We start from the raw sequence: 13,371 nt of genomic DNA, 5'->3' as shown, positions 1-13,371 counted from the left end.
CGTTTCGATGTGTTCGTCGTTTTCATTCCCGTTTCTGGTGACTATGGTTTATATAGGGCTCGCTCCCCCCAAAAGATCAAGTCGGCTGGCCCTATCGGCCAGCTTGGCCGACCTGGTCAAGAGCCTTTTTAGGCCTTTTGTAAGGCCAATAATGAGGGCCTTCATGGGCTGTTTATTTTGGGCCATTTTGGGCGGGCTGGTTATTGCACACCCCCTCTCCGGCCAAAAGGGGACCATGAAATGAAATGACCATGAGAGAAGATGATGAAGATAGTAATTGGGTGAAGAGGAACATGATGAAGTATTTGGCTTTGGGTAGGTTTGGTTGTTGTGGGTGTAGATCATTCGTTCTTCTCTTCGTCTTTTGTAAAGTCTTCTGAGTTTGGGCCCATACTAAATCAATGCCACAATGCAAGGGGTTTTCACATGCATGAACACCCACATGGGTTTCCATTCACACATGCACCCCAAACACCAAAAACAGGACGCAATGCAAAGGTTATAAAAGATCGTAAATGCTATGCAGTGGGTTTTCACATAAGCAGTGGGTTTTCACATAAACAGTGCCCACACGGGGTTTTCACTTACTCATGCGCCCTTTACAACAATGATAGAAAACTGGTGAGGATTGGTCCCCCTCTCAAGATGCTCAGGGTAATGGTGGAGGACTGATGCTGATTGGCTTGCGAAGACGCTCGAGGATAGGTCGATTGATGGACTTGGTAAGAATGTCGCTTGGTTGTCCGCTGTAGGAATGTACTGGAGCTTGATGGTACCAAGCTCAACTTGTTCCCTGGTAAAGTGAAAATGAACACCAACATGCTTGGTATGGTTATAAAAAATAGGATTGTCGGCGAGGGCAATCGCACTCTGACTGTCGACATAGATGGTAGTAGCGGTGTCCATGGGAACACGGCGCACACATCTGCTCAAGAACCTGACAGAGATACATAGCCTCACTGGTGGCATCAAAGAGGGCCCGATAATCAGCCTGAGCTGAAGAACCTTCAACGGTATCTTGCTTCTTGCTAGACCAAGAGAAAGGGCCAAATCCAAGTGAGTACAGATAACCACCATAAGAATGCCAGAAATCGATATCACCGGCTTAGTGGGAGTCCGTGTAACCACACAGGGTGATCCCACGATTGTAGTGAAGTCTAAACATATAGGTACCTACTAGATAGCAAACAACCCTCATCATTGAACTCCAATGTGGCTCCTTCAGAGCATTCAAATACTGACTTAAGATGGATGTGCAATAGGAAATGTCAGGTCTAGAGTTAGTGAGCCATATGAGTTTCCCAACCACTTGGCGGTAGGCTCGCTCTTCATGTGGCGGTGAATCCACTTCCTTTGTAAGTTTGATGGTTGGATCCAGTGGGATGGCAACAGGGATAGCACCATCAGGAATATAGGAAGGTATGAGTTGAAGATAGTACTTTTGTTGTGTTACAAAAATACCATTAGGATGCTGGACCACCTCCATGCCAGGGAAATACGAGAGAAGACCGAGATTACTCATCTCAAACGTTTGTCTCAACTGTGACACTTTGTCTTGATTTGAACCAGATATTATGAGATCATCGACATACGAAACTAGGTAGCACACCACCCCTGATCTGTATGGATATAGATATTGGGATCACAGTGGGATGGTTGAAAGCGTAGAAATTTGTCGGTGCAATGATACCACTCGGGTGGAAGACTTTTTCCTCATGCCCAAGGAGTGGGAAGCCCGGAGGTTTGTCTACATAGAGTTCCTACTCGAGAATGCCATTTAGGAAGGCACTCTTGACATCCATCTGGTAGGCTGGCTAGTTGTGGTGTGCGACCAGATTGAATCTGATACGGATGCTCGTCATTCAAGCTGAAGGTGCAAAGATCTCGTCGGAATGAATGCCTTCTTTTTGGCGAAAACCTTGCACTACAAGCTAGGCTTTGTACTTGTCCAAGGTACCATCGGCCTTAAATTTGATGCGGAATATCCATTTGGTTCCAATGACCTTCTTATGATGAGAGCGTCCACAAGGCACCACGTGCAATTACAATCAATGCTTTCGAGTTCTTGTTCCATAGCTTGTGTTTCCAGATGGGCTGTTTGATTGCCTCTTTCCATGATGATGGCTCATCATGCACCACATAGTCTACTAAAAACACAGAGGCAAATGAGGCACGAGGATTGAGCCTGGTGGACTGATGAGGACCGTCCAAGGGGGTATCCCTGGGAAGCATGCTTGAATCTCGCTTGGTCTATCGGTACTAGCGGGGTAAAGGGTCCATGGGTGGCTGTCGTCAAGTGGTGTAGTACAGTCCACTGATTGGGTTCATGTGGCAGTCGGAGATTCTTGTTCGGGTGGTATGGTCAATAGAAGGCAAAGTCCCACTCATCAAAGACAATGTCTCGACGAACGAAGACTTTGTTCGATCTTGGATCAAAGACTTTGTAGGGCTTTGATTCAGAAGAAGACAACTAAACATATCCAGAATAACCACTAATACCCGGCATAGGTGTAGGACCTGACGAGGGTAATCCATAAGATGAGATATAAGGCTGGGCACTCGGCACAGGTGGAATGCCTGGCCGAGGCACAAATCCTTGAGTAGGCACATAAGCTGGTACTGGTGTAATGCCTGTGAGGGGTTGGTACTGGTGTAATGCCTGTGAGGGGTTGGTAAATTATCTAATACCCTGGAATGCTCGGTGGCGACACAGTGCCGGTGGGCATAGTGCCAAGAGATCCCTGGTGTAAATTATCTAATACCCTGGTGTAATGCCTGTGAGGGGTTGGTAAATTATCTAATACCCTGGAATGCTCGGTGGCGACACAGTGCCGGTGGGCATAGTGCCAAGAGATCCCTATGTTGGGTAAAACCCATACGCAGGTCCCTATGGAAGTGTGGCCCGTAATGGCTGCATGCCAACACATATTGTAGTGACAGGTGATATATTCTTTCCTATGTAGCTATCATCATCATTGTGCATGTGGATAGTTGTCTATATTTTTTTCCCTTTTCATGACCATGTTACCATTTTGTTTGGTCTCACAGACCCTGTGGGTCTTTTGAGGACGTTTAATGTAACCTTCTTTCTTTTTCTCTTCCCCTGAATTGATTTCTCCCAAATTCCCATGTTTGCTGCAAGTCACACAGGAGACCAGAAAACCAGAGAACTGCAAACTGCCATTCCAGTGACCTGCTTTCCGAAATGAAAGGGCCTGCAGGGAAAACTGAAGGAGGTCATTGACAAAATGGAAGCCCTTATCAATGCAAGCAAGCAAAAAAAAACAGCCCCATGGGATTCTATGCATTCATCATCCTCGAGGATAATCCGACATTCTAAGAGGAAGAACATGACAGGGAAGTAGCTGAGTTAAAGGGCGCCCATTACCAAGAGCTTGCAAAGCTGAAAGAATTAACATGAGCAGGACATGCAGCATTAAGGGATGAAACAGCAGAAAATAAAGCAAATAAGGAGGAGAATGGGGAGGGATCACAGCAGGCAGCTCTCTTGTTGCCATGTGGGAACGGCTAAGTCATAATGCAATTAATCAGATGAAATCCCCATACTTCAACGTCTCTAGCTTTCAAAAAGAGTTATTTTGCTGGTTTGTTGGATTACGAGTGCATCAATTATTATAACAAAAGTTATAGGTGGCCATTTGCATGAAATTTTTGAAGGACATGAGACTAAGACTCACTGTGTCCACTGTTGGAACATGAATCTTAAAAAACGGTGCCCCAAGTGGAACTTTATAAGATCCTGATAGTTTTTCTTCCCACGGTACAAAACTCTTTTTCTTCACATCGATATAGTAATCATAAACAATACCTGATGCAGGATACCTGGCAAGAAAGATTAAAAGAAGTTATTATACTGAAAGGGAGCGCATTAAAGATGATTTAAGAAACTAAATTACTCATAGATAGTGATGAAAAAGCATCTGCAAATTTATTGCTAATACACTTGGATGTTGCATTTAAAACTTCACTCTCTGCAAGTGCTGTTTTCCTGTGGAATACCAAGTTCAAAAACCAAACAGATAAAGAAGATGACAACATTGTCAGGTGGCAGATTATGGAGGATGCAGCATTAAGGGCATCATAGAATTCCTCCTCACTGAAAATCTCAGTCGCATTTTGTTAGAGACCATATTCATGATTCAAAGACATGGTGAAAACTGTATTGAACCTCACTTGGTTCCCTTGTTTTTTGTTTGATTGCACACTGGATTGCACATGGTTTAGAGACATGATGAAAATTGTTTTTGAGCCTCACTTGGTTCCCTTCTTTTTTGTTTGATTCCATGATTACTGGATTGCATGGCAATTCAATGTTCCTGCATGAGTCAACATCAATCTCAACAATAGAAAGTCTAGAAAAACGGACCTGCGCAGTGAGCCCATGCTGCTGAACCCACCTGCCGCCTTCTTCTCTGCCCCCCACCGCCTCTCTCCCATCTGCTGCTCCCGCTTCTTCCCCTTAGTGAAACTGAAAAAAGGAAGGCTTACAAAGAGTTTTTTTCGGCACACCGGCCTTCCCATAGCAGGGACTCTGTGAGGTACTTGTAGGATTCACAGGGTGAGGTTCAGATTGAGCCCGATAAGGTGAGGGATATTGCTTCAGAATTTTATCGGTCTTTGTTGACTGCAGAGGTGCCCTCCCCTCAGAGAGATGTGGCACGGCAGAAAGTTTGGGAGTGCATGCCCAGGCTCATTACAGATGCTGTGTGTTCTTCCCTGGATGCCCCTTTCTCGAAGGATGAATTCCTTCACGCTCTGCATGCTCTTTCCAGTGGCTCGTGCCTCGGGGATGATGGTCTTTCTCCCACCTTCTTTATTCTTTTTTGGGATCATATTGGAGATGCTATCACTGTTGCCCTTCAGGAAATGTGGGTGTCGGGTATGATGCCTCCATACCTCACGGAGGGGCTGCTTCACCTTATCCCCAACAGTGGGGACAAGACTGACATCAAGCAATGGAGGCCCATCACCCTCTTTGGATCTGCATATAAAATCTTAGCTAAAGCCTTGAGTATAAGGTTGCAGCCGATTCTCCAAAGGACTATCCATGATACCTAGAATGGGTTCCTCCAAGGAAGGAGTATATTTGATAACATCTTTTCTTTCTGGGAAGCTGTCGAGTGGGCAAAGGCTAGTCAGCAGCCTCTTGCCATTCTTTTGCTTGATTTTGAAAAAGCTTATGACAAAGTGGATTGGGATTTCTTGGAGGGCACTATGTCACACATGGGGTTTTCCCAAATCTCGATTAGAGGTGTGTCTTGCCTATACAGGAAGGCTCATAGCATTGTTTTAGCCTGTGGGGGGCATGGTGAGCGTTTTCAGATTTCCCGTTCACTGAGGCAGGGTTGTCCCCTCACCCCTTTACTGTACCTCATTGTAGCTGAGGCTATGAGCAGGTTTCTTCAGGCTGCCCCTGGTGTTGTGGGTCTCAGGCTACCTTTATGTACGGAGCAAGAGTTATTGGACCGTGAGTTAGCAGATGACACGGCGTTGTTCCTTCAGGCTTCACATGCTTGTTTATGTGCTTTCCGGACAGCCTTGGAGGCCTTTTGTTTGGCATCAGGAGCTACTATCAATTGGCATAAGTCAGTTGGTTTTTGGATCAGTGATTCTCCTCTTGCAGATTGGGGTACAGATGTTGGTTTTACTTGGATTGAGAGAGGATGCTCTGCTAGATACCTTGGTTGTCAAGTGGGTGTTGACATCTCCCCTGCACAACAGTTTACTCCAGTGCTCTTAAGCATTAAAAGCAAACTTCATCACTGGAGTAGGAGGAAGCTCGACTTGGCCTCTAGAGCTTTGGTGGTTAACCAAGTTTTGCTAGCCACGACTTGGTTTATTGCTTCGTGCTGGATCTTTCATAAGGGCTGCATTGGACAGCTTCGTCACCTTATTCGGAACTTTCTTTGGTCAGGGCTTGATGGAAATGCACACACCAAGGCTAGAGTTGCTTGGGAAACCATTATCAGGCCTAAGCAGGAAGGGGGATTGAATATCATTGACCCTGGGGTGCATTGTAAGGCTTTGCTGTGTAAGCTGGTTGTTAGGGGCTTTCTTCCAGGCTCTGAGCCGTGGAAGGACTTTCTCATGCAGCAGTTCATGAAGTGTGTCCCTGTTCGCGGAGGTGACTAGTCACTAGACTCTCAGCTCACGCTTTATTTTTTTGGATGCAGTTCACTTCTCCCGTTTCAGAGCCTCACCGAGGTATAGAGATTGGATCTCACGCAGCATTTGAGAGGCTCACAGATCTAGTCGGAGGATTGCACAAATTGACGCAGCCATTCCCAACCACTAGATTACCGGATCTTTCTTGGAAGACCGTCATCATTCTTGGTTTGGGGTTTTTTCTGGGACAGGTGTTCCTTTTGTTATGGGTCTCCCCTTGCCTAGGGAGGATGATGTACCGGTCTTCTTTTCTGTACAGGATGGATTGCAGTTGGAGAGATGTGATGTGCAGGACCTTATTGAGGGCCCCCAGATTCATCCTGCCAGAGTTGTTGGCAGGTTAGGGAAGCACGTCTTTGTTGACCCCCCCCCCCCCCCGGGGATGATCACAGAGAGTGTTAGCCTTTGGTTGTATGGTGGCTGCCCTATCAGACATTTGCATTGGGACCCCGGTGAGTGGGTGTGGCAGGATGCTTGTAACCCCTTGAAAAGCATGCCTTTTTTCCGTTATACCGTACAGAATGCCAAACATCTTATCTTGGGACACATTCAGAGTGTCCCTACTCTTAGACCCCATTAAGAATCTTACGGCATTTCGACTGACATTCAGAGGGTTTTTTGGTGGAGATTGTGGAATTCTTATAGGAAGCCACAGATTTCCTCCTTTATCTGGGTTTCTCTTCATGGTGGTTTGGCCACCAATTAGTGGAGGTCAGTTACTGCCCAGCATGCCCTAGATGTGCAGGAGTTTCGGAGTCAGTTTACCATTGTTTATGGGGATGCAGGGAAGCACAGATGGTTTGGTCTGCGATTGCACACCTCTTTGGTAGGATTAAGAGGGATGCTATCATTTCTTTTGGTTCTATCATTTGGTTGCCACAGCTGAGATTCGAGGGGACTTGGCCATTATGGTTAGGCAAGGAGTTGCTCGGCAGTGTTATCTTCAAGATTTGCCACTTTCACACTTTGTCCCTCCGGCAAAGAGGTTAGACAGTTCTTGGGAGATTATTGCTAGCATCTCAGCCTGGAATATCTGGAAGGCTAGATGCACCGAGGCTATTGAGGATACTCTCGTTCTTGTTTCTCAATGTCTTTGCAGGATTTGGAGTGATATTATTCACACCATCATGGCTACCTGGGCTAGAATCCAGGGATCTTCGAGGGCTGCGGAGAGGAAGCGCGGCAAGTTTATGAGAGAGTGGGACATTGGTATCTTTTTCACATCCTCTTATTCGGGACCCTATTGGCAGCATAGGAGGGCTCCTGATTGGTTTAGATCTCCGCCTTTCTTGGTGTGAAATCTCCATTTTGTAAATTTTTTTCATACTTAATAGAAGTCTCCTTTCTGGAAAAGAAAAAAAGAAAAAAAAAGGAAGGCTTTTCAAAGGATCGAAGGCATCAATCCACTCCCAGTCTCCTGGATCCCATTGAAGATATCTGATAGGACTGCCACCATATAGCCACAAACACCAAGAGCCATGAGTAACTATCTGAGGAGAAGGGTCAATGAACCAGTGCTTCCCCAAGCGACCAACAATCCTCACTGGACTAAGCCTAGTATTTGGGATGATCTCCTCCATACTACATCTCCTCAATCTCCCACCAAGCATGATAAAATAAATGAGGCAATCTGTATCCTCCTGGCCCGGAGAGCAATGACTTGCAGAGGTATGCCGATCCTTGAAAAAACTCCCAGCCAACTCGGATGATAGTCTCCGTGAAAGGTACCATAAAGCCACTCATGCAGAATAGTTGCATCAATCTTATCAATACGAATGCGAGAGCCCCTCAGTGAGAGAAGACCTGGCACGAGTGTCTGAGGTGCCATCCAAGCCACCCATGAATCCTTTTAGACCCAGATGGGTGGAAGATCCTTTTAGACCCAGATGGGTGGAAGATCCAACAAACATTTCTTTGCTACTCATGACCCATCTCATGCGAAAGATAGTGTCAAGTAGTTTGTAGGATTCACATGGCACTCTTCATCCACATCCTCTTATGTGGTTAGAGAGATTCCCACTGATTTCTATTGCTAGCTTCTTAGTGGTGAGCCTCACTCTAAATTGAAACACACGCCACAGAGAAAGGTTTGGAATGCATTGCCACATTTGATCACTGAGGAGATGTGTGCCATTCTGGATGCCCCTTTTTCTATGCAAGAGTTCAGTCATGCTCTATATGCCTTACCTCATGGTAAGTGTCCAGGGGAGGATGGCCTCTCCCCTGTTTTTTCATTACCTTTTGGGATGCGATTGGGGTTGAGATCACATCGGCTCTTCAGGAGATGTGGGACACAGATTCTATGCTCTCTTCTCTCACTAAGGGGCTTATTTATCTTATCCCTAAGAGTGGGGATAAGACATTCATTGGCCAATGGACACATATCACCTTACTTGGGACTGCATATAAGATTCTTGCTAAGGCAGTGAGCATTAGATTGTAGCCAATTTTGCAAGATGTCATTCATGATACTCAAAATAGATTCTTACATGTAAGGAGCATCATTGATAACTTTTTCTAGTTTTGTGAGGCCGTGGAATGGACCAAAGCGAGTAATCAGCCCTTAGCCATTCTCCTCTTGGATTTTGAGAAGGACTATGATAGAGTGGATTGGAACTTCCTTCAGGGTACTCTTAGCAGTATGGGTTTCTCTCAGAGATGGATCAAGGGAGTTTCATGTATTGTGATACCCACAATAAGGTGCTCGCTTGTGGTAATAGAGGAGAGCGGTTTCAGATCTCTCACTCTATACGGCAGGGTTGCCCTTTAGCCCCGTTATTATATATCATAGTTGCAGAGGCCATGAGCATCTTCCTCTGCTTCACTGTTGGTATTTCTCGATTGAGGTTGCCTCTTCATAGTCAAGAGGAGCTGGTTGACTCTGATTTAACTGATGACACATCCATGTTCTTGGATGCCTCACACATATGATAATGTTCCTTCCGGGTAGCACTAGAAGAGTTTTGTTTGGCAGTAGGGGCACTAATTAATTAGCACATATCTGTTGGTTTTTGGATTAGTGACTCACCAAGGGTTGCTTGGGGTACAAAGCTTGGGTTTACTTGGATCAATATAGGATGCACTACTAGATATTTGGGATCCCAGGTTGGGGTTGATATTTCTCCCGCACAACAGTACGCTCCGGTACTTATGAGTATCCAAAACAAGCTTCTTCATTGGAGCTCTAGGAGATTAGATTTAGCCTCCAGAGCTTTGGTGGCTAATTAGGTATTGCTAGCCTCGGCTTGGTTTATTGACTCTTGTTGGTGCTTCTCTCGTGCGTGCATTGGTCAAATGCGGAGATTGATCCACAATTTTCTTTGGTCGGGTTTGGACGACACCACAGACACTCATGCCACGGTAGTTTGTCTCACAGTTATTCAGCCCAGACGAGAGGGGGGGCTACATATTATTGATCCGGATATTCAGTGCAGGGCATTGCTCTGCAAACTTGTGGTCAAAGGTTTCCTACCAAGCACTGAGCCTTGGAAGGATTTTACACCTTGTGTTGGGAGAGATTGGTTGCCCAGCACACGGTTTTTATTCGCAGAGGCTGATATCAAGGCACCATATTCCCCTCTTATTGCAGCCATTATCAGAGCATGGAGAAGCGTAAGACCGTTTTTGCAACAAAGGCTTCCTAGGTCTTTGGATGAGGCTGACCGACAACCTATTATGTGGAACGAGTTCATCAAGATTGAGGCTAGTCGGCCACTTGGTTCATCTCATTACATGCAATGGTCAAGATGTGTGAGATGTGCATACACAGTTGTTGCTTGCAAGACCTTTAAGAGTCTTCCGGTGGATCGGAGAGCTGCATCCATTCAGCATCTTAGGGGCTCTTGCATATGTATTGATCAAATTGATGCAGCTATTCCGCATGTGTGGCTCTCTAGGACCTTTTATGGAGACTATCATCTGAGTTGGCTGGGAGTCTTTTCAAGGATAGGCATACCTCTGCACATCATTGCTCTCCCAAACCAAGAGGCTACAGATTGCATCATCTATTCTATCATGCCTGGAGGGAGATTGAGGAGATGTAGCATGGAGGGGATCATCCCGGATACTAGGCTTAGTCCAATGAGGATTGTTGGTCGTTCGGGGAAGCATTGGTTCATTGATCCTTCTCCTCAAATAGTGACTCAGGGCTCTTGGCGTTTGGGGCTATATGGTGGCAGTCCTATCAGATATCTTCAGTGGGATCCAGGAGAGTGGGAGTGGATTGATGCCTTCGATCCATTGAAAAACCTTCCCTTTTTCAGTTTCACGATCCAGAACGCCAGGCTTCTCCTCACTCGACAGATGCATAGGATCCCTACTCTCAGGCCTCATTGGGAGAGTTATGATATCTCTCCAATGATACAGTGCAGATATTGGCATAGGCTTTGGCATTCATACATAACGAGCGAGATCTCTCATTTCTTTTGGTTATTTTTACATGGTGGTCTTCCCACCAATCAGTGGAGATTGGTTTTCGGTGTAGCACCTACTTGCCCGGCATGTGCTGCAGATTCTAAGACCGTACAGCATTGTTTATGGGGATGCAGCACCACACAACATATTTGGGGTTCTATAGCCCAACTTATGGGCAAATTGAGTGGCTCCGCCATGCATGTGACTTGGGGGGTAGTTGCTTGGCTTTCCCAATCTAGTGCACAGCTTTTCTGAGAGGGCAGTGATACAGACTCTACTTTTTTCATTCGTAGAGGTATTGCCCAGCATAGTTTATTGCAGGATGTCCCTCACTCTGATTATACACTTCCCAGACACAGGAGGGAGATTGTTGCCAGTATTACAGCATGGCACATCTGGAGAGCTCGATGCACGGAGGCTATTGAGGGTGTCCAAATTTTTGGGTCTCTATGCATTAGTACTATATGGGTTGATATCATCCATACTCTCATGGCTACTTGGGCTCGTATTCAAGGGTCCTCTCGTTCCGCGCAGGCAAAGCGCGTTGTATTTATGCAGGAGTGGGACCATGGCATTTTCTTTTCCTCTAGTCCCACAGGTCTCTCATGGCATCATGATGATCCTCAGTGTTTGAAATCACTCTACATATTGGGGTAATTCTATTCTATTCCGGCTTGTAGCAGTGATTGTTGTATGCAAACAATCAAATTTTAGATGGTAGTGAGTGTTACAATTTATCAATTTACTTTATTTTGATCTAACAGTTCGATTTAGAGTTATCGTCTTTGCAAAAACACAATTTCTAGTTTATAACAGTTAGATTTTGAGCCATGAAAATGACATCAGCGTCATTTTGAAAAATTGATGCAAATTTGGATTCCAAAATCCACTTTGTTGACAAAATGGATTCTAGAATCCGAAATTTCGGACACATTGACGTTTTTATCATGAGAGTAAAATTTTGTCCGAAAAAAGAGAAATTTTGATCCATAATGAACGAAAATTTCACTTTTATTAGACGAAAAACTTGGCCTGTAAGATCTTAACAATTAAATTAATTTAAACAAGGTTGATGCAAGATCTTACAATTAAATTAATTTAAACAAGGTTGATGCAGTACGATATGCAAACAAAGATCTGTGTGTGCTTGTGCTATGTATACAGTATAGAGTAGAAGAGAAATTGCATCATTGACTAGATCTAAGGTTAACCCTGATAGAATTCAACTTTAAGGCTCGTGTGTAATAAGTATAATAAAGATTATCTTAACTAGGAGGACACTAGCAACAAAATGTTCACTACTTTGTGTAAACTTGGGTTGATTTTGACGGAAAGTTAGTGGACAGGATGGAATATCCTTTGGTGTTCTTAAGCAACAAACCCTCAATTTTCAAGTAGGTGTACTTTTGGAACTGACACTCACAAAAGAATTGAGTAAGAAATAAAATTCAAGCTTTTTATTCATGACTCATTTTCAAAGATCGCAATTTGATAAAAATCACACATAGCTTGCATGCCTATGTCTAAATTATAACCACATTACGTCATATGAGCTCTCAAATTGCATGTCTAGGCTAGAATGGCATAGTAATTATCACAAAGTTAAACTTTTTACATTTTCTTTTACATGAAATTCTACTAAGACTCTTTCCATCTATCATGTCCTTGAAAGAACCTTACTAAGAGAAAATGATTGAGCTAATAGTACCTTGGATCCATCTCTCGAAGGAAAATGTCAAACTTCGTTCTGCCTTCTTCATCAAGGCTTGCTCCAATGGACCAGATCAATACAAATAGAAACCAGTTTTCTATCATGGGAACATAATTGTCCCCTTCTTGAGGCGAGATACCATTTTCTGAGGTTGCTAACGCATCAAAAAGACTGCAAAGAGTAATGAGACAACACAAGCTGTCTGTTGGCACTAATTCCTTGCAGTTTTTCTTTTGAAATGCAGAGGCTCTGTCAACATATTTTTCAAGTAATGAACGTACTGTTTTTACAAGAACCTGAGTCCAAAACAACACATTTTTCTGATTATTAATACCTACAATACACAATAATCTAATAATTAACACTAAAATTGAGAAGTATAAGAGTAGTATCAGAGTATTCCAGCAAAAATGCACAAGATACATCTTTGAAATAAGAATGGATCCAAGTACAATATTAATGAATTTTGAATGCCTACCCCTCTAGGAAAACTGTGCACTAACTCTTGCTTGAGACAACAGGAGTTTATAGGGCCTAGGCAGCTAAGAATCTCTCCTTTCAGGGGTCCAACCACGGTACCAGAGAGGTTTGAGATTTAAATGCCTGCCTATATGGGTTCCATATTTTGGGCTTTCTCTGTACTTTGTGTCTCATCCCCTCAGTAATGGATGTAGATTGATTCCTCCTGAGTCTCGACGCTGCTTTGAGTCTTCGATACATCTCAAGATGGTCCACTGTTGTGCTTGTCTGGCTATATATAGACCCTAGCACATCTCAACATTCAAGAATCACAAATCTTCTTTACCTGTAAGTGTGCCCTTGAATTCCCGCTGCATACAGCCTCCGTCTCAGCAGTTTCTGTTCACCCATCAAAGCTCCCTTCACAAGAGAACACAGCTAGGAAGCAAAAGACATATGCTATAATGAGTTTTTATCGAGAAATTCAGCACTATTCTTCATCTCTGTTTATTTGCACTTTGAGCGTTAGGCTTGCTCTTGGAAGTTCATGTGTCCCTGAGTAACACTGTGTGTCAGTAACTTCTTATGACTTTAGAATGACA

General features: G+C 44.2%; 1 protein-coding gene across 1 annotated transcript in view; it reads right to left on the bottom strand.

Annotated features, from left to right (window-relative positions):
- The window catches only part of LOC147614793 (dynein-1-beta heavy chain, flagellar inner arm I1 complex-like), a 245,393-nt gene that overhangs the window by 77,549 nt on the left and 154,473 nt on the right, over window positions 1–13,371 (bottom strand). The window contains exons 38-39 of the mRNA XM_086780141.1: window positions 12,308–12,606; window positions 3,699–3,843 (exon numbers count right to left, since the gene is read on the bottom strand). Coding sequence (XP_086636267.1) covers window positions 3,699–3,843; window positions 12,308–12,606 — 444 coding nt within the window. The remainder of the gene's footprint in view (window positions 1–3,698; window positions 3,844–12,307; window positions 12,607–13,371) is intronic.

This window comes from Cibotium barometz, chromosome 41 (assembly GCF_041138505.1).
Source record: "Cibotium barometz isolate CiBa-2024 chromosome 41, ASM4113850v1, whole genome shotgun sequence".
Lineage (NCBI taxonomy): Eukaryota > Viridiplantae > Streptophyta > Polypodiopsida > Cyatheales > Cibotiaceae > Cibotium > Cibotium barometz.
The sequence above is the reverse complement of the archived record's forward strand: the minus strand, read 5'-3'. Positions and strand labels throughout refer to the sequence as shown.